At 51.0% G+C, this 21,095-nt stretch overlaps 2 protein-coding genes and 1 long non-coding RNA gene across 3 annotated transcripts in view; 1 reads left to right on the top strand and 2 right to left on the bottom strand.

Annotated features, from left to right (window-relative positions):
- Window positions 1–9,000: 9,000 nt before the first annotated feature.
- On the bottom strand, window positions 9,001–11,861 carry LOC118609347 (putative protein FAM90A20P). The gene is made up of 4 exons (XM_036228513.1): window positions 11,580–11,861; window positions 11,016–11,212; window positions 10,377–10,485; window positions 9,001–9,723 (listed from the first exon to the last, which is right to left on the bottom strand). The coding sequence occupies exons 1-4, from the start codon at window positions 11,817–11,819 to the stop codon at window positions 9,022–9,024; spliced, it is 1,248 nt and encodes a 415-aa protein (XP_036084406.1). The 5' UTR covers window positions 11,820–11,861; the 3' UTR covers window positions 9,001–9,021.
- The window catches only part of LOC118609348, a 258,174-nt gene continuing 247,502 nt past the window's right edge, over window positions 10,424–21,095 (top strand). The window contains exons 1-2 of the long non-coding RNA XR_004953320.1: window positions 10,424–10,506; window positions 14,395–17,258. This is a non-coding gene — a long non-coding RNA (uncharacterized LOC118609348). The remainder of the gene's footprint in view (window positions 10,507–14,394; window positions 17,259–21,095) is intronic.
- Window positions 15,753–18,613, bottom strand: LOC107511396 (putative protein FAM90A20P). The gene is made up of 4 exons (XM_016145730.2): window positions 18,332–18,613; window positions 17,768–17,964; window positions 17,129–17,237; window positions 15,753–16,475 (listed from the first exon to the last, which is right to left on the bottom strand). Exons 1-4 carry the CDS (start codon window positions 18,569–18,571, stop codon window positions 15,774–15,776), a joined length of 1,248 nt encoding a protein of 415 aa, XP_016001216.2. The 5' UTR covers window positions 18,572–18,613; the 3' UTR covers window positions 15,753–15,773.

Below are 21,095 nucleotides of genomic sequence, written 5' to 3'. Positions count from 1 at the left end.
ATTTTTAAGCTCATAACAATAAGGCAATAATTTAACCAGATACCATGTAACATATATAAAAACAAAATATTTTGCCTTGAGAGGGCTGCACACACCCTCAGTGATATGCCCAACAACTTTCTGAATATTTTTTAACACCTACAATTAAATATAACTGAAAATTTGTTTTCCATATTACACTTTGCTTTATATACATTAAAAAAACAAATAATAATACATATGATTAATGACACCATAACAGAAATTTTAAATAACCTTGATAATATTTTATTAAGTTCAATATTTTTAGGACATTACTAATTATGTTAAGATCTGACTCTAGAGGTCTGTTAATTTATTTTGCTTTTGATTAATAAAATGAAAAAGTAAATATATGAGTCTGTATATTTATTCAGTATATTAAAGGCAGAAAAATATATTAATTGGAGGAAGTGATACGAAGATGTATTAGCATCTTATTCTAGGCAGTGAGGCTGAAAACATAAGCTGAAGATATAAAGATGTAAACCACATCTTGCAATCTAATGAGAAAACTGACATTTACTTAATATCAACTATTAATCAAGCTCTGTATTGGGTACTTGATGTTTACTACTTAAAATCACCTTAATTTTTGCAAGTGGTGAAACCGAGGCTTAGAAGAATTAAGCCATTCCCACAGATTAACTTATTGCATCTAACTCCAATCTATTTTCTTCCTCCCTTTAACATTGCCTCTCACTAAACTTCATTGAAACTTTACTGAAATGTCTTTTAAAAAATACATCTCTTAAACTGGATAATTAAGATAACAGAAAATAACTTTAAAAAGTGCAGAGTTTGTGTCAATTTAACATAGGTACCAACGAGTTAAAAATGAGGAGCTTAAGTCTTGTCACCAATTTGTACACTGGCCTCTCCAGCAGAATGAAATGGCACCAAGCTATGCAAAACAGAAGTGAGAGCAGTCAGAATGTTTCTCTTTACTTCCTACCCAAAATAGAACATCTTAATTATCCATTAACTCCTCTACAACACTCATCTACAACAAAGATTTGAAATTCTATGAACAAAAGATATCAGTGACTCAAAAATTTAGCCATTTTTCTTCCTTGGAATCAAGACCAAAATTTTAAGTACATTTAATACTTAGGTAATTATTTTAAAAACTTTAAAATAGTCACATGAGAATGAAAAATAATGGGTTGGGTAGAAGGAATGAATGAATTAGTAGCTTACTGGTCTTAAGTAAGTCACTCAGCCTGTTTATTCACAGATAAAATGAAGATGACACCACCTTTCACCTTTTAGGTTCTGTGATATGGAAGATCTGGGACAATACACACAAAGGCACTCCAGAAATGGCTTAAAAGTGAAATGGATGAGTCCATGCTTGATATGGAAGATGATAAGGTCCACTATAAAAGTGTGAACAAATGCATGACAGGATGAAAGTGATGAGGAAGAAAATTTATCAGCAGAAAAAGGAGAAAACTGGAAGAAGATTAAGATGCTTATTGTACCTTGTAGGTATAGAGAATTTTTCTCCATGAAGAAGACAACAATAAGACTAGAAACAGAGAAGTCTTGTGTTATTTTCTATATTTAGGCATTAGTAATAACAATTGGAGGATCCACGTTGTGTAGTTAGCATGCTTTGAGAGAGCTTCAAGGTGTTCTTTTTCAGAAACAGTACCTTGATGGAGCTAAGCCAATATATTTCTACATATCTAATACTAATTTTTTAAAAAAAACAACTAAATGTTCATAAAGATTTTGTTCCGAAAAACATCAAATATACCAATATTGTCTGATTGCTATACCTCAGAGGTTCGTGGGAATGCATTTCAACAGTCCAGTTTACCTCCCTGGTTCCCTTTTGTAAGAGCATTAATAAGTACACAGGCAACCATACTTCTGGAATTCATCTAAGGTATACCTAGAAGAAACAAGTTATTTGAAAAATAGTCGTTGCTCTTCTTAATGGTTATATCAAAGTATTCACGCAATTTCCAAGATGAGCAAGACATCTAAAGCTTCTTTACACAACTCTCTCAAGCAATAACGTTTTTAAACAAAAAAAAATATGAGATAAGTTATCACAATAAAAATTCAATCTGAAGATATATACTTTCACTCCTCATAAGAAAGAATTATGGGATTTGGGCTCAATCACAGGGCCAGAAGCAATTTTTTTAAAAAAGCAGTGGATTTGGTAAAAGTAAAAATCAATATGAGGTGAAAATCATCTACTCTTCAAGTTACAGTACTCTGCTAGTCTAAAATATGATATTCCACTGTTCACATAAGGCCATAATACCTAGTTCTCAGAAGTTAGTTAAAACTCTGCAATCCAAAAACCAAGAATTGTCTTCTACATTAGACATATTACCACAATTTATGATCAAAATTTACCCAAAACATATTATCTATTTTTAAAGGTTTATTTTGACTCCAATGTTAGACATATCGTATGTTTCTTAAATTTACTGGCTACCTAGGCACACACAGCAAATAACTTAGTTTTACGTATATTTAGACATCATCAGTGGGGTTGAAAGTAGAGGAAAAAAGGCTTTCTAAGGTGTGGAGATTTTTAATGAAGGGAAACTTTGAAATGAAAGATCAGGCAATCTGGGTTGAAACTGTAGGATGGCTCAGCGTTGCCATGAGTGCCCATTTCTTGTACCAAAATTACCCTTTGTTTCCCATTATCACTACCATTTTTTACATCTCTCACCCAATTGAAAGTTCTATCTTAAAAGTATAAGAGAAAACAAAATACTTTTTCGCAGTCCAGTGACAACAGATTCTAGATCCACTAAATTTTAAACCCCGAAACAGTATTTCATTATTGTACATATAAACAAAAGTTACCAAAAATTTTCAAAGGTTTCCAAAGAATTAATTTCTTAGGCTATACTGTTTTCTTTTATATGCTACTGATTTAATAAAAAGGTCGACATTTAAAAAAAAGACACAAAGCCAGAAAAGGGAATATTTTAAAACAAGAGAAAGAGTAGTGAAGTAGATGATAACCATAAATTTTTAGGAATCTGAACTTTTTTAAAGAACCATTCATTGAAAACCAGATCATGGTTCTCTGTATGTGTTTGTTTTCAGTTAAACTCCCTGCAGTGACATACTAGCAATATGTGAAGATGAAAACACGATATCAAGCTGAGTTTTCCTAAATTGCACAACTGCCTTGTATTCACTTTCTATTTCTTAAAAACAAATTAGAACCAAAATGCTTACTTCTATTTTTTCCCTCATGCTCTCAAATTATAAAAATTTAGTGTAAAAAAATACATTCCTTTTAATGATTACCAATTTAATGGAATAACTTTTGATCAAATGACTAATTATCACAGAGCAAAATCAACAAACTTCCAACTTTTTAAATATGTAAAACTAATCCTTACTCTCAGGTCCCAACAGACCACAATAAATAAAAACAATATAACTCCTGTTTTTAGGACTATTCACTGTGACCACAGTTATATTAGAAATCACTGGTACTTGAAATGTGTGTTGGGGGAGATTATCAAGGCTGACAAACAGTGGAATCTAATCTGTAATACTGTGAAATATCAATAAATATTAATATTAATGTTAATCTTGTTGTAATAACATAATTTGAAGCAAGAACAGTACAAACTACAATAAACTTTCAATGATATATGTAGACATGAAACATTTCTTCCCAGAGATAGAAGAAAACTTCCTTGATAAAAAGCAAGTTCTTTTCCAAAAGAGGTCAAAAATTCAAAATACGGTTTTACAAAGGTGAAAGTTAAAATTATGTAAATATTCTAAACTACCTCTAGTAAAATAAAAAATTAAATCTTCATTTTTATTATATCTAGCTATAGAAAAAAATTCTCTTCAGAACCAAATTAAAAGATGAAAAATTTGGTCAAAAACAAATTTAAAAATAAAATAATAGTGTAAATGCCTCTCTAAGAAATGCAACAAATACACGAAGAATGAAGAAAAATCAGTATTGTACATATCACTATGTTCTTTAATAATTTATATTCTGAAGATTTACCAGTGGAAAGAAGACATCATTTTTTTCATTTCCACTTATAACAAATCACTTTTCAAAAAAATTTCTATACTTGATTTTTCAAAAGTTAATAATGCATTAACATTTCAGTTATGTACTATCTAGCAAAAGCTGAGAACAGCAAATTTCCCCAAGGACTTCAATAATTGATATTTTTCTTTTACATGATATCTATCACATTTGAGATACAATAATGAACAATGATGCTATTACATGTTACTTAAAGTTCATATATTGCCATCTCCTGGTTAATATGATATATTATGTTTTTGTTAAATTTAAAGAATCTACCACTTTGAAAATAGATGAATACTTAATGGAAGACCAATTTTCCCTTTTTTAGCATTAATTTTCTGGTAACCAACTCGTCTTAAAATTTCCCTTCCCCACTCATCTTCCAAATGCTTCTTACAATCATCCAAATTGCACTACTGATTCCTTATTCTCTGGTCTGTGCCCTTCAGAGATAAATCTTTCCTATTGATTATAGTTCTATTCTTTGTCTTCTAAGCTTTTGCTTGGTTGTCATATAGACCCTAAATATACTCCTTTTTAGTTGATACTTTCCAGTACATCTCATTTTAAAATAAAAATAATAGCTTATATATAGTGATGAGTAAAGTTTTATGCTAAACTTATGTGTACAATCTAGTTTGATCTTAACAATGACCTTGTAAAATAGACACTAATTTTAACCTCATTTTACAGATAAGGAAATAGAAGCTTATAAAACTGCAGAAGCTAGTCAAAAAGACCAACTTCTAAGCCTGTATACAGTATTGATACTTTATAAGTGTTGATCTAAATTCAAATTAAGTGAAAACATATTTACGTATTGAAGTCAGCTGACCTTTCCAAGTGCCCCAAACACACCAAGGCATTTAAAAAAAAAAAAAAAAGATTAACCTTTTGTCTACAACCATGCCACCCTGAAAAAGCTGTCTGATCTCAAAAGCTAAGCAGGCTCAGACCTGATTAGTACTTGCATGGGGGACTGCCTAAGAAGACCGGTGCTGTAGGCATAAAAAATAAAATAAATAAATAAAAGATTGCAAACTGACAAGCTCATTGCACTCTGTGAGCTCATTCAAGGCTTGCTTCCCCTAAAAAAAAAAAATTAACCTTTCAAAGAAATTAGAATCTGTGAAAAACATAAACATAAATTTAATCAAACACCAAATGATTTAAATACAACACTCATAATCAAAGACCAATACCACAAAATGAAGAACCTAGGAAAGAAATTTCAAAGTAGATATAATATATAAGCCGATGATGCAAACTGAAAAATGCTATTTGCTGAATCATTCTACGAACTATATAATTTTTTTACACTTAAGTACAGTTGGAGTACAACACCATACCAGTCATCAGCAGCTAATCCAATCTGTCACCATTTTTATATCTTTCAAGGTGATTACACCTCTCATTATAGTCATCATCTGCCATTATACAAATATCACAGTTGAAGGACTCTCTTCTCCTTCAGCTTGTCACACACACTCCCATCCCTCTAAAAGACATTTCCATGCATCGCTATGCTCAACAATTTCATTATATTTTGGGCCTTGAACATAAAATCCAGCATTGTGTTCCATACTACTTGCTCTCAAGCCTCCGTTAGACTGAACGGGACTGCGCGTTAGTTGGGGGCGGAGGCCAGGATATCGTCAGTCAACCTTTTCTACGATCTATATACATATTTCCCCTACATGGGTAGCGTTGGTGTTCAATATTATCCCAGTCACAGGTCCCTAATACAGCGCGCCGCCATTTTTATATCTTTCAAAGTGATCACCCCTCTCATGCTAGTCATCAGCTGTCGTTGTACAAATATCACGATGTTAAGGACTCTCTTCCCCTTCAGCTTCTCACGTATCCTCCCACCCCTCTAAATGATATTTTAATTCGTCGACGTGCTACCGCATTGCAATACATTTTGTTCCTATGAACATGGAATGCAGCTTGCTTTGGGGATTTGGGAAATGACTGTGAATTGGACGGGTTCTTGTCTTTGGATGATTTCCAGTGGCTTTGCTGTGCAGACAGTCATGTGCGCAGCCAGGACGAAGGAGAATGTCGGAGTGTCGCGGCAGGAGTGCACGGCGCAGTGGTTTCTCGGGCGGCCCGGGGCTGGGCATCGCGTGCAGCCCAGTGTGGACAGGAAGCGAGCTCGCGGCCTCCTGCCCTGCTCCGCTCGACCGTCTTCCCAGTACGGAAGTTCGCCTTAAAGCGTCACGGTTGGGATGGCAACGGACGGCGAGCCCGCATCTATGTTTCTTTTCCTTCTTTCGGAAACGGGGCTCACTTGTATCATTGGCAAAACGTGGCAGCTCTCCCATTCCACATATTTTCTTCTTTTCAGTTCCTAGCCTTATGAATTACAGTCGGAGACTCTCGAATCTTATGCTTAAAAGTGACTAAGGCAGTAAGTAGGTCTTCAGATTTCCCACCCCACACAAACGGCAGCTATAGGGGGTGATGGAGTGGGCGGATATGTGGCAGACCCTGACCGTGGTGGCGCTTTCCCAGCGGCCAGGGAGAAGGGGGGGTGGCCACGTGGTGCACCTTAGCCACGTACAGCTTTACGGGTCCTTTGTAGTCTCGGCGAAGGTGGAGACCAGTTTCTCTCATGTGGGGACCATATCCAATGAGGCACCAAGAAAATCGGGCAAGTGTTCCTGGATTCCTTAGAAATTGTAGGTACCGGGTCCTTTGAAACCCACCTTTGTCATGAGTCACATGGACGATCTCATGACTCGCTTCCTCCGTTCATGAGGACGTTTGGATGATCCTTTAGTCGTGAGCTGCGCCCGAGGCTCCCAGACTTATTTCGGAATGTCGTCCCTCCTTTGCCAAAGAGGCAGTCCCATGACAGAGGTGCGTCCCCTGGGGAATGGGTCTTTACTGGGGGAGTACCGTAATCTATACCTCCTTGGAAGCTCATAGGTTTCAGGGAATTTTGCAAGCATGATGGTTTCTAAAGGGGGATATGGTAACTGGGAGTACTGCAGTCGGATGAGCACCTGTGATCCTGTCCCTGGAGCTCCGGGAGAGTCCTCGGTCTAAGGTCTCGCTGCAGGAAGAGGCGGGCAAAGCTTTGGCGGGGCAAAGTCATGGTCTGTGAACAGGAGCAGCATGAGCAAGGCGAGCAGGGCCTTGCGTCAGGGAGGCGAGGGACCGTGGACTCTGACCAGGGCTGACAAGGACAAGAGAAGACAGTCGGGGAACGAGGGAGCAGTGCTGGGCTTTCAAAGGCACTTGGGGCCGGACCCCATGTGACGCGTGGGGAGAGAAGTGGGAAAGTCATAGGGGACCAGAGTCCGGGTGTGGAGGAGGGACCCTGGCAGTCGCCGTTCGGCAGGGGCCGATCCCGACCTGAGAGAGTCAGTTGAGTACGGGGCTGTGAGGATGGGCTGCGGGAAAAGCAGTACAGAGGGACCAAGGGACCTGGAGGGGGGGAGGTGGCGTCCAGGAGAAAAGAGGGTATTACGAGCTTGGTCTAAAACATGCTGCGTGACAACCGGCACCAGAGGGTTACTTGACAGGAACTAGGAGGATCCCCCACAACCTCGTGAGAGCACCCGTGATCCAGATGATGATCGTAGCAAGGGAAATCCTGAGAAGTGCAAAGGTGACGTTCATCACGATCCGAAGAGAAATAATGGCCATGCTGATTCCCCCCAGAGTGCGTAAAGGCAGCCATCTGTCTTTTCACGGGCAAGCGGAAGTGGGCGTCCTAGGATCGCAGGAGGAAATGTTTGCTAGAGGGCAGGGGAAAGGAGTGCTCATGTGGTCTTTCTAAGGACATCGTCTCGTCAGAGCTCTCGTGCTTGTCTTGACGCTTAGTCCGAGCTTTTTCGAAGTGCGAGAACGTTGGGAGCCTGTGACAGAGGCGTGCCCTTCGGCCCGCACCTCCAGTGCTTCTCGAGCAAGGCTGTCCGTGACGGTCACGGGCAAAGCTTAGAAGAGCTCCCCGTCCAGGCCTCCGCGAAGACACAGGGTCTCCGTGACTCGTGGAGTGCGATTCGGGATGGCGTGTCTGTGACAGCTCGGCGGCGACCGGCTCCGGTGCGGACCAGCGGGAGACACGGCCTGCACCTCGAAGCTCTTCGCGCTTGTGCATCCACAAGGCGCGCTCGGACACGTGGCCCGTGTGAGCGCCACGATTCAGTGCAGCTGGGCGTGCCTCGGCTTCAGTGTTTCTCGGAAGCCAGCGGGCCTACCAAAGCCCCCCTTCCTCTCAGTGAAACCACCTTGGAGGAATAATCATGGTTTGGAAACTTTCCAGAAACGCTCACGCATGAAAAAAAAACAAGCACACAAAAGGTCAGCTTGAGCAGATTTTTATTACTATCAAAAGGAAATGGTCAAACACATGGTTCGTGGGCAGTTCAGAAACCAAATGTGCAAAACCGCAGGGCAGCTGCGCATCCTGATTTGCACGGAAGTATCTTCCCATGCTCTAGCAGCCTCATCTCAGCACGCGTGTGCGGCGGGGCCTTCTAAGCAATCACGTAGGTGTGCCCTTCCACGGTAGCCCCCAAAGTCAGACATTAGCACACCGCATACAGAATCGTCACCTATCTTCCTAGATGCAGTAGAGTTTAAACGTTCCTTGGGCAAACGGACTTGCTGTCCCATACGATCACTTTCTAATAAAAAAAAAAAAGACAAAAGTAAAGTAAAAGTATACTGCACGTGCCGGTTCAAGAAGCATGGACCTCTCTTTCTTAAAAACACGCTATTGGAAAGATCGCTTGCACTTCCTAACCTAAACGGTGCGGTGTTTGCTCGCGTGTAGCCCCGCGGATGACCTCGGGTTCCCCTAGTGGACACGCAGCACAGCTTGGGAATCGCCCATTGAGTGGAAGCAGCCTACTTGCTCCTGGTGGCTTCCCCTTCCCAGTTGAAAGGTCACCCCCAGACGGACCCGGGCTGGAGCACAGGTCTTCCTTGCCACCGGGGCCTCACTGGCCGTCGCTGTCTCCAGAGGACGAGGAAAGCCGGAGGTCGTCATAGAGGACACTCAGTGGGGCGCGGGCACGGGGTCCCTCCGACCTCGCTGAGACGGGGGCGCTCTGAGCAGAAGGGCTCGGCTCCTCAGCAGGAGCGAATGAGGGGGCTGTGACGAACCTGGAGCTCCACCGGCCGCTGTCTGATCTGGTGAAGACCATTCTGAGGAGCCGGCCCCGAACCCGGTCGTACGGCACGAGCTGGGGTGCCAGGCATGCCTGCACAGCCTTCAGGGCAGCTCCCTTGTGCGGTGGCTGGAAGTCAATGCTTGGCACCTGGCCAGGGTTCATCCCGGTCGCCTGAGGTGCCAACGATAGCTCAGCTGCAGTCGCACTAGCTGGAGGTTGGAGAGGCTGGAAAAGCCCCGGATCCGGTCTCCGCCAGCTCTTCCGGGGGCTCTGGCAGGGGCTGAGTCTCGGTTTCTTTCGGGGGCTCCGGCACGTCTGGGTGGAGACCAGGGCAGCTCTCTCGCCTGGCGCCTTGATGCTGACTTTTCTTTTGAGTCCGGGAGGCGAAAACATGCTCCGTTCAGGTTCTTCCAGGACAGAGGCCGTGCAGGTCACGTCAGGGTTTCCCACTGGCGACCTGCTTGGGAGAGCGCCGTTCGGGACGCAATTCCTCTTGGCCGTGTGGACGGGCAACAACCTCTTTGGGTGCTGCAGGGCAACAAAACACACAGAGATCACACGTCAGAATTTCCTCAGCTCAAGAACCAGTTAGGATGCGACAGCGCACAGAAAACTCTACGATGGGAAGAGGAAACTCACACGGTCAACGGCAGACCCGCAGTGGATTGGCGCATGACCAGCTCCTCGCCCTCAGTGCTCTTCAGCACAAAACAAGGGACCGCAAACCCTGGATCCCCTTTCTGACGGCGGGTTACAAAACATGAACCATCTCACAGGCGTCGCCTTGGAAGGAAGTGGCCGTGAGCTCTGTCATGTGCTCTCCTGGGGGAGGGACAGAGACCACCGTGCCCTCACGTAAGGCATTTTGAGGACTGAGGAGCTTGGAGGGCACTTTTGGACGGATAGATCAGGACTTCAAGGCCCTTGATTTCCAGAAAGAGGTCCATCTTCCGGAAGCATCGCATGAGATCACTTCCGCACCCTGCACCAGCATCTGGTTGGCACATGTGTGGGCATAATGCAAAATCAGAGACGCCGAGGAAAAATGACGACCCGAACTAGGCCTCGGGACCCACGTGCGTCGGGAGGGGGATTGTTACTCTTCCCTCTCACAGAAAGTGGTCGACCGAGTCGGGGTGAAGCCGGGGCGAAGAAGAGACCAGAAGGGCGGGGGCACTCACCCTCACGTAGTCACAGAATTCGGTCCCGTCCTTCCAACGTGGCCGTGGCCTCGCCACGGGTCTCATGGGATATCTCTGCAGGAGAGCCTGTCTCTGCCGTGCGTCGGGCCTGCTGAAAGAAACGCGGTAGGTAAGTGGAAGCCACTGCATTTCTCGTCCCAAGGGGGGCAAATCTTGCAGCAGCCCAGGCCCTGTCCCCGTTATGGTGTGATAAGTGGAATGAGGCCCTGTGCCTTTGCCCAACTGGCCTGTCCCTCACCTCGGACCCCATCCCCCACTCCAGGGAGGCCTCCCGGTTTCTGTACGAAGGGCTTCCATGTGGACTCAATTGCGTACCTGCCTGTCCGAGTCCGAAGATGGTCCCTGCCTCCCCGCCACTCCCCACACCTCAGCGATTCTACAGGAGGAGAACGAGCTCTTCTGCGGACACCTGGACGACGACGCGGGGCTCCTCTTCTCCTTCTCTCTCTCCCTCCCACTCCCGCCAGCACCCCCCTTCCCGCCCAGTCTCTCCAGCAATCTCCATCTGCCCCTGTCCTTGCCTGCACATGGCACGCGACGCCGTGTAGAGATGGAGAGGAACACGAGAGCTCTGGAGATTTCACCCCAAGATTGGTTCTAACGGCCCCCAGTGCTCACCTTGGTCTCGGTTCCTCACTGTCATCGTCGCGAAAGTGCCCTGCTTTCCGCAGGTCCCGGGGAGTCCATGGTTTTCGGTTCTCCTTCATCTTATGAAAACCCAGGGCCTGGGGGGCCAGGGCACCGGCCCAGCGCTTCATGGGGCAGCCGAGGCAGCTTGCCTTGTGCCCGAAGGCTCCGCAATCCTTGCACTTCACCTGTTGGGGGAAGAGCGAGAGGAGGGAAGTGAGTCAGCATGAGTCACAGGCAGATTTCACAGGGCAACGAGGGAAGGGGGGGATAGCAGGACAGATGCATGGATGTCGTAGACAAGTTGTGGAGAGGGGAAAGAAACGCGGGGCGTTCTAGGTGCCAGGATGTTGAAGATTTTAAGGGGCATCCCCAAGCCCAAGCCTGGGGAAGGGGTCCCTAGGCAGATGAGCCGTGGATGGGGCGGAACCAGCGAGTCAGGTCCGCAGAACTTGCCCTCTCCAAAACCGTCCCCGCCGTCCTGCTCGCAGAAACACCTGCCCCCACGCCCCAACCCCTGCCCTGAGTCCCACTCAGAGCCAAGCCTCTCCTCACCCTGGGATCCTCCTCCTCTGCTGGGGGAGCCCCGTGCGCCATTCCTGCTCTCCGCGGCCTCTTCTCCTTTTGGAGTGTGCGGGGCCAGCGCTGCGCGTCACCGCCCGCCATCTGCCCATCTGCCGCACCTCCTTGGGCTCTCACGTCCTTCTTTCTCAGCCGTGGACTAGGGCGATTCCTGAGGACAAAATCAAAGAGGACTTTCAGTGAATTGGAAACAAAGGCCATCAAGCGCCGCATCCTCCAAGGATGGAAGAAGAACCCTCAGGACCACGAAGAAGAAACAGCCTCCTCATCCTGTCATGCCACGTTCCCAGACCTCTGACCACCGTCTCGCGATCCCCTACGAGGCAAGGCCCCCGAGGCACACCCGAAGGGTTTGGGCGGGCATCCACGAATGAGCGACTGGCTGCCTTAAGAGACGTTGCTGAAGTCCATCCCAACGACTGCCAGGAGGAGAGAGAAAGACGGTCTGCCCTCTGACGCACTCCATCCTTAACGCCGCCTGGTCTCCTGTGGCACACGCATTCCAAAAGCAAAAAGGAAGGACGTGCCCCTCTGGAAAAATGTCGACGTCCCCTTTCACAGAAGCAGAGGCAATTTTCCAACGCGAATTCACCTAGAAAGCATACCTTTTCCTCTACCTGATGGGAAGCCTCCCAGCTGAGGGGCTCAGCTGGGCTTTGTCCACCTGCACGGCGTCCCCGTCCCATCTGTAACTCGCTTCTGCGACATGGGAAGTGGATCCGTTCGAACTAATTCTTGAAAACGGATCCTGTCTTTGGGCTTTAACCGCCCCTAAGAAAAACCCAGCAACTGCTCACGCACCGGCCCTCGCAAATCACAGTGGCCGGGCCCATTGCCTCCTGGAGCTCCTCCGGGGGTCACGGTGAGCCGGGAGGAGGCGGAGTTTGTCGGACTCACCCGCTCACAGACATGATCGCAGTGACAGTCTCCTCGGCCCACTGCCCAAAGCCGCGGGGCTACCTAGATGTCCTAGAGTCTCATTTCTCTGAGGGTTCATCTGAGGACCGCTCGCAAAGGAAACCCACCTGATACCCGGCTGCGCTCCTTCTGCCTGTCAGCGGGTCCTCGGAGAGGCTGGTGCTGGGAGCGCCGCGCTGGACCTCTGGCCGCGACGCAGCTCTCGCGGTGACTGCGGATGGGGTCGCTGGGGTGCTTTCCGGCTTTGGGTGGACTTAAGCGCTTCCGAGGTCACGTGACCTGCACAAGGTGACCATCCAATTAGCCCGATCCCAGCATTCCTAGCGGCTTTCGAAGGATGTCCTCCCCTCGGTCCTTTGCCATCCGTAGGCGATTTCCGCCCAGACGCGCGCGCGCGCGCGCGCATCCTTTGACGACTCGGTGTGTTCTGTAAGGACAATGAACATTCGTGTGCCAGTCTGTTTCCTCCCGCACGTTGAGGCTTTGGAATGGGTGACGGTCGCATCCGAGAATATGTGTCATGGCAGTCCACTGGCGTGTGCAGTTCTTTGGCATTAAGAGCACTCATATTGGGCCGCAACCATCAGCCTCGTCCACCTCCCGTGCTTTGCACGCTTGCCTACCGCAACTCCGTTTCCGTGAAACACTACTTGCCCTTCCACGCCTCACTGCACACGCGGTCCGCCGCCCCTCTCTCTCTGTTTCTCTCTTGGAACTCTGGGAAGCGGACTGCTCTAGGAAATCCCGAGGAGAAGAGTCCGACCATATCGGTCCTTTAGAAGCCGGCTTCTTCTGCGCTTTGCTTCGTGACTCAAGTCGCTGTCTCTGAGAAGTCTCCATGAGGACACATGGAAGTCTGTTTGATCCCACGTCTCGGTCTTTTCCTTCGGGTGCACGGGCAGGGACTGGGCCGAGCTCGGTAGGCCCCCTCGCCACTGGGGCGATATTTGGCTTCGTTCTCCCATTGCTCTTCCACTAGCCATCCGTCTGGCCAGCGGTGCGGTCAGGCACCTGAGTTTCTATGTGTGGAGAGACCTGTAGCACCGGAAACGTCGATCATGCCCTCCGGGCATTTTCGACCGCTGTCCAGGGACCAACGAGTCCTCCCTAGCACTTGGGTAAATAACAGCCCCGCGCCGGGTGCCCCGACACCGGCGCTAGCACAGGTGGGGAGGCTCCATTCGTCAAGACCCTTGGACCTCTGGGTACTTTCCCCTTTTCACGATCTGAGCAGCTTTGCGATCCCGTTGCCTTCTTCCTCGGCCTCTCATTTATGATTGGTGCATCCATCCGCCAGGATGGTGACCCTGGGCGGGCCCTGTATTCCTGGCCCCGCCCCGCCCCACGGGACTCGCGGACTGCGGGCCTCCCTGCCTGGCCAGCAAAGGCAACGCCCGCACCTCCCGCAGCTGCCTCCGGCCTCCGCCTGGCCCGCCCCGCCCCCGCACCCCCCTTCCCAGCTCCCAAGGGCTGCCTGCGCCCAGTGTGGCCGCCGCTGGCCTTCACCGGACCGAGTGCACCTTGCGCTCGCTCTCGGGACCGCTCTCCGGCGGCCGACTTCAGATGGCGCAGTCTGAAGAAAAGTCCGGTTGGAAGGTGGCAATTGTACGCATTTCGGGCCCGCCGCGCATCATTTTGGTCCCGTCCTCTTCAGTATCGGTTCTTCGCTTTTCACCTTAACCGTTCACGAAACAAAGTTCACGAAACAAAGCCAAGAGTATTAAGAGCTGTTAACTGTGCTTTCCTCCTCCTTTTCCTTCTTCTTCTTCTTCTTCTTCTTCTTCTTCTTCTTCTTCTTCTTCTTCTTCTTCTTCTTCTTCTTCTTCTTCTTCTTCTTCTTCTTCTTCTTCTTCTTCTTCGCCTTCTCCAGATGATGATCGTAGCAAGGGAAATCCTGAGAAGTGCAAAGGTGACGTTCATCACGATCCGAAGAGAAATAATGGCCATGCTGATTCCCCCCAGAGTGCGTGCGTAAAGGCAGCCATCTGTCTTTTCACGGGCAAGCGGAAGTGGGCGTCCTAGGATCGCAGGAGGAAATGTTTGCTAGAGGGCAGGGGAAAGGAGCGCTCATGTGGTCTTTCTAAGGACATCGTCTCGTCAGAGCTCTCGTGCTTGTCTTGACGCTTAGTCCGAGCTTTTTCGAAGTGCGAGAACGTTGGGAGCCTGTGACAGAGGCGTGCCCTTCGGCCCGCACCTCCAGTGCTTCTCGAGCAAGGCTGTCCGTGACGGTCACGGGCAAAGCTTAGAAGAGCTCCCCGTCCAGGCCTCCGCGAAGACACAGGGTCTCCGTGACTCGTGGAGTGCGATTCGGGATGGCGTGTCTGTGACAGCTCGGCGGCGACCGGCTCCGGTGCGGACCAGCGGGAGACACGGCCTGCACCTCGAAGCTCTTCGCGCTTGTGCATCCACAAGGCGCGCTCGGACACGTGGCCCGTGTGAGCGCCATGATTCAGTGCAGCTGGGCGTGCCTCGGCTTCAGTGTTTCTCGGAAGCCAGCGGGCCTACCAAAGCCCCCCTTCCTCTCAGTGAAACCACCTTGGAGGAATAATCATGGTTTGGAAACTTTCCAGAAACGCTCACGCATGAAAAAAAAACAAGCACACAAAAGGTCAGCTTGAGCAGATTTTTATTACTATCAAAAGGAAATGGTCAAACACATGGTTCGTGGGCAGTTCAGAAACCAAATGTGCAAAACCGCAGGGCAGCTGCGCATCCTGATTTGCACGGAAGTATCTTCCCATGCTCTAGCAGCCTCATCTCAGCACGCGTGTGCGGCGGGGCCTTCTAAGCAATCACGTAGGTGTGCCCTTCCACGGTAGCCCCCAAAGTCAGACATTAGCACACCGCATACAGAATCGTCACCTATCTTCCTAGATGCAGTAGAGTTTAAACGTTCCTTGGGCAAACGGACTTGCTGTCCCATACGATCACTTTCTAATAAAAAAAAAAAAGACAAAAGTAAAGTAAAAGTATACTGCACGTGCCGGTTCAAGAAGCATGGACCTCTCTTTCTTAAAAACACGCTATTGGAAAGATCGCTTGCACTTCCTAACCTAAACGGTGCGGTGTTTGCTCGCGTGTAGCCCCGCGGATGACCTCGGGTTCCCCTAGTGGACACGCAGCACAGCTTGGGAATCGCCCATTGAGTGGAAGCAGCCTACTTGCTCCTGGTGGCTTCCCCTTCCCAGTTGAAAGGTCACCCCCAGACGGACCCGGGCTGGAGCACAGGTCTTCCTTGCCACCGGGGCCTCACTGGCCGTCGCTGTCTCCAGAGGACGAGGAAAGCCGGAGGTCGTCATAGAGGACACTCAGTGGGGCGCGGGCACGGGGTCCCTCCGACCTCGCTGAGACGGGGGCGCTCTGAGCAGAAGGGCTCGGCTCCTCAGCAGGAGCGAATGAGGGGGCTGTGACGAACCTGGAGCTCCACCGGCCGCTGTCTGATCTGGTGAAGACCATTCTGAGGAGCCGGCCCCGAACCCGGTCGTACGGCACGAGCTGGGGTGCCAGGCATGCCTGCACAGCCTTCAGGGCAGCTCCCTTGTGCGGTGGCTGGAAGTCAATGCTTGGCACCTGGCCAGGGTTCATCCCGGTCGCCTGAGGTGCCAACGATAGCTCAGCTGCAGTCGCACTAGCTGGAGGTTGGAGAGGCTGGAAAAGCCCCGGATCCGGTCTCCGCCAGCTCTTCCGGGGGCTCTGGCAGGGGCTGAGTCTCGGTTTCTTTCGGGGGCTCCGGCACGTCTGGGTGGAGACCAGGGCAGCTCTCTCGCCTGGCGCCTTGATGCTGACTTTTCTTTTGAGTCCGGGAGGCGAAAACATGCTCCGTTCAGGTTCTTCCAGGACAGAGGCCGTGCAGGTCACGTCAGGGTTTCCCACTGGCGACCTGCTTGGGAGAGCGCCGTTCGGGACGCAATTCCTCTTGGCCGTGTGGACGGGCAACAACCTCTTTGGGTGCTGCAGGGCAACAAAACACACAGAGATCACACGTCAGAATTTCCTCAGCTCAAGAACCAGTTAGGATGCGACAGCGCACAGAAAACTCTACGATGGGAAGAGGAAACTCACACGGTCAACGGCAGACCCGCAGTGGATTGGCGCATGACCAGCTCCTCGCCCTCAGTGCTCTTCAGCACAAAACAAGGGACCGCAAACCCTGGATCCCCTTTCTGACGGCGGGTTACAAAACATGAACCATCTCACAGGCGTCGCCTTGGAAGGAGGTGGCCGTGAGCTCTGTCATGTGCTCTCCTGGGGGAGGGACAGAGACCACCGTGCCCTCACGTAAGGCATTTTGAGGACTGAGGAGCTTGGAGGGCACTTTTGGACGGATAGATCAGGACTTCAAGGCCCTTGATTTCCAGAAAGAGGTCCATCTTCCGGAAGCATCGCATGAGATCACTTCCGCACCCTGCACCAGCATCTGGTTGGCACATGTGTGGGCATAATGCAAAATCAGAGACGCCGAGGAAAAATGACGACCCGAACTAGGCCTCGGGACCCACGTGCGTCGGGAGGGGGATTGTTACTCTTCCCTCTCACAGAAAGTGGTCGACCGAGTCGGGGTGAAGCCGGGGCGAAGAAGAGACCAGAAGGGCGGGGGCACTCACCCTCACGTAGTCACAGAATTCGGTCCCGTCCTTCCAACGTGGCCGTGGCCTCGCCACGGGTCTCATGGGATATCTCTGCAGGAGAGCCTGTCTCTGCCGTGCGTCGGGCCTGCTGAAAGAAACGCGGTAGGTAAGTGGAAGCCACTGCATTTCTCGTCCCAAGGGGGGCAAATCTTGCAGCAGCCCAGGCCCTGTCCCCGTTATGGTGTGATAAGTGGAATGAGGCCCTGTGCCTTTGCCCAACTGGCCTGTCCCTCACCTCGGACCCCATCCCCCACTCCAGGGAGGCCTCCCGGTTTCTGTACGAAGGGCTTCCATGTGGACTCAATTGCGTACCTGCCTGTCCGAGTCCGAAGATGGTCCCTGCCTCCCCGCCACTCCCCACACCTCAGCGATTCTACAGGAGGAGAACGAGCTCTTCTGCGGACACCTGGACGACGACGCGGGGCTCCTCTTCTCCTTCTCTCTCTCCCTCCCACTCCCGCCAGCACCCCCCTTCCCGCCCAGTCTCTCCAGCAATCTCCATCTGCCCCTGTCCTTGCCTGCACATGGCACGCGACGCCGTGTAGAGATGGAGAGGAACACGAGAGCTCTGGAGATTTCACCCCAAGATTGGTTCTAACGGCCCCCAGTGCTCACCTTGGTCTCGGTTCCTCACTGTCATCGTCGCGAAAGTGCCCTGCTTTCCGCAGGTCCCGGGGAGTCCATGGTTTTCGGTTCTCCTTCATCTTATGAAAACCCAGGGCCTGGGGGGCCAGGGCACCGGCCCAGCGCTTCATGGGGCAGCCGAGGCAGCTTGCCTTGTGCCCGAAGGCTCCGCAATCCTTGCACTTCACCTGTTGGGGGAAGAGCGAGAGGAGGGAAGTGAGTCAGCATGAGTCACAGGCAGATTTCACAGGGCAACGAGGGAAGGGGGGGATAGCAGGACAGATGCATGGATGTCGTAGACAAGTTGTGGAGAGGGGAAAGAAACGCGGGGCGTTCTAGGTGCCAGGATGTTGAAGATTTTAAGGGGCATCCCCAAGCCCAAGCCTGGGGAAGGGGTCCCTAGGCAGATGAGCCGTGGATGGGGCGGAACCAGCGAGTCAGGTCCGCAGAACTTGCCCTCTCCAAAACCGTCCCCGCCGTCCTGCTCGCAGAAACACCTGCCCCCACGCCCCAACCCCTGCCCTGAGTCCCACTCAGAGCCAAGCCTCTCCTCACCCTGGGATCCTCCTCCTCTGCTGGGGGAGCCCCGTGCGCCATTCCTGCTCTCCGCGGCCTCTTCTCCTTTTGGAGTGTGCGGGGCCAGCGCTGCGCGTCACCGCCCGCCATCTGCCCATCTGCCGCACCTCCTTGGGCTCTCACGTCCTTCTTTCTCAGCCGTGGACTAGGGCGATTCCTGAGGACAAAATCAAAGAGGACTTTCAGTGAATTGGAAACAAAGGCCATCAAGCGCCGCATCCTCCAAGGATGGAAGAAGAACCCTCAGGACCACGAAGAAGAAACAGCCTCCTCATCCTGTCATGCCACGTTCCCAGACCTCTGACCACCGTCTCGCGATCCCCTACGAGGCAAGGCCCCCGAGGCACACCCGAAGGGTTTGGGCGGGCATCCACGAATGAGCGACTGGCTGCCTTAAGAGACGTTGCTGAAGTCCATCCCAACGACTGCCAGGAGGAGAGAGAAAGACGGTCTGCCCTCTGACGCACTCCACCCTTAACGCCGCCTTGTCTCCTGTGGCACACGCATTCCAAAAGCAAAAAGGAAGGACGTGCCCCTCTGGAAAAATGTCGACGTCCCCTTTCACAGAAGCAGAGGCAATTTTCCCACGCGAATTCACCTAGAAAGCATACCTTTTCCTCTACCTGATGGGAAGCCTCCCAGCTGAGGGGCTCAGCTGGGCTTTGTCCACCTGCACGGCGTCCCCGTCCCATCTGTAACTCGCTTCTGCGACACGGGAAGTGGATCCGTTCGAACTAATTCTTGAAAACGGATCCTGTCTTTGGGCTTTAACCGCCCCTAAGAAAAACCCAGCAACTGCTCACGCACCGGCCCTCGCAAATCACAGTGGCCGGGCCCATTGCCTCCTGGAGCTCCTCCGGGGGTCACGGTGAGCCGGGAGGAGGCGGAGTTTGTCGGACTCACCCGCTCACAGACATGATCGCAGTGACAGTCTCCTCGGCCCACTGCCCAAAGCCGCGGGGCTACCTAGATGTCCTAGAGTCTCATTTCTCTGAGGGTTCATCTGAGGACCGCTCGCAAAGGAAACCCACCTGATACCCGGCTGCGCTCCTTCTGCCTGTCAGCGGGTCCTCGGAGAGGCTGGTGCTGGGAGCGCCGCGCTGGACCTCTGGCCGCGACGCAGCTCTCGCGGTGACTGCGGATGGGGTCGCTGGGGTGCTTTCCGGCTTTGGGTGGACTTAAGCGCTTCCGAGGTCACGTGACCTGCACAAGGTGACCATCCAATTAGCCCGATCCCAGCATTCCTAGCGGCTTTCGAAGGATGTCCTCCCCTCGGTCCTTTGCCATCCGTAGGCGATTTCCGCCCAGACGCGCGCGCGCGCGCGCATCCTTTGACGACTCGGTGTGTTCTGTAAGGACAATGAACATTCGTGTGCCAGTCTGTTTCCTCCCGCACGTTGAGGCTTTGGAATGGGTGACGGTCGCATCCGAGAATATGTGTCATGGCAGTCCACTGGCGTGTGCAGTTCTTTGGCATTAAGAGCACTCATATTGGGCCGCAACCATCAGCCTCGTCCACCTCCCGTGCTTTGCACGCTTGCCTACCGCAACTCCGTTTCCGTGAAACACTACTTGCCCTTCCACGCCTCACTGCACACGCGGTCCGCCGCCCCTCTCTCTCTGTTTCTCTCTTGGAACTCTGGGAAGCGGACTGCTCTAGGAAATCCCGAGGAGAAGAGTCCGACCATATCGGTCCTTTAGAAGCCGGCTTCTTCTGCGCTTTGCTTCGTGACTCAAGTCGCTGTCTCTGAGAAGTCTCCATGAGGACACATGGAAGTCTGTTTGATCCCACGTCTCGGTCTTTTCCTTCGGGTGCACGGGCAGGGACTGGGCCGAGCTCGGTAGGCCCCCTCGCCACTGGGGCGATATTTGGCTTCGTTCTCCCATTGCTCTTCCACTAGCCATCCGTCTGGCCAGCGGTGCGGTCAGGCACCTGAGTTTATATGTGTGGAGAGACCTGTAGCGCCGGAAACGTCGATCATGCCCTCCGGGCATTTTCGACCGCTGTCCAGGGACCAACGAGTCCTCCCTAGCACTTGGATAAATAACAGCCCCGCGCCGGGTGCCCCGACACCGGCGCTAGCACAGGTGGGGAGGCTCGATTCGTCAAGACCCTTGGACCTCTGGGTACTTTCCCCTTTTCACGATCTGAGCAGCTTTGCGATCCCGTTGCCTTCTTCCTTGGCCTCTCATTTATGATTGGTGCATCCATCCGCCAGGATGGTGACCCTGGGCGGGCCCTGTATTCCTGGCCCCGCCCCGCCCCACGGGACTCGCGGACTGCGGGCCTCCCTGCCTGGCCAGCAAAGGCAACGCCCGCACCTCCCGCAGCTGCCTCCGGCCTCCGCCTGGCCCGCCCCGCCCCCGCACCCCCCTTCCCAGCTCCCAAGGGCTGCCTGCGCCCAGTGTGGCCGCCGCTGGCCTTCACCGGACCGAGTGCACCTTGCGCTCGCTCTCGGGACCGCTCTCCGGCGGCCGACTTCAGATGGCGCAGTCTGAAGAAAAGTCCGGTTGGAAGGTGGCAATTGTACGCATTTCGGGCCCGCCGCGCATCATTTTGGTCCCGTCCTCTTCAGTATCGGTTCTTCGCTTTTCACCTCAACCGTTCACGAAACAAAGTCGGTGAAGATAGCCAAGAGTATTAAGAGCTGTTAACTGTGCTTTCCTCCTCCTTCCACTTGTTTTCCGTATTCCTCATACATCCTACACCCCAATCAACTCCCGCCTCCTCCTCCTCCTCTCA

The sequence above is a fragment of the Rousettus aegyptiacus genome, unplaced genomic scaffold (assembly GCF_014176215.1).
Source record: "Rousettus aegyptiacus isolate mRouAeg1 unplaced genomic scaffold, mRouAeg1.p scaffold_m13_p_11, whole genome shotgun sequence".
Classification (NCBI taxonomy): Eukaryota; Metazoa; Chordata; class Mammalia; order Chiroptera; family Pteropodidae; genus Rousettus; species Rousettus aegyptiacus.
Note: the sequence above shows the minus strand (reverse complement) of the source record. Positions and strands in the feature narration are given on the sequence as shown.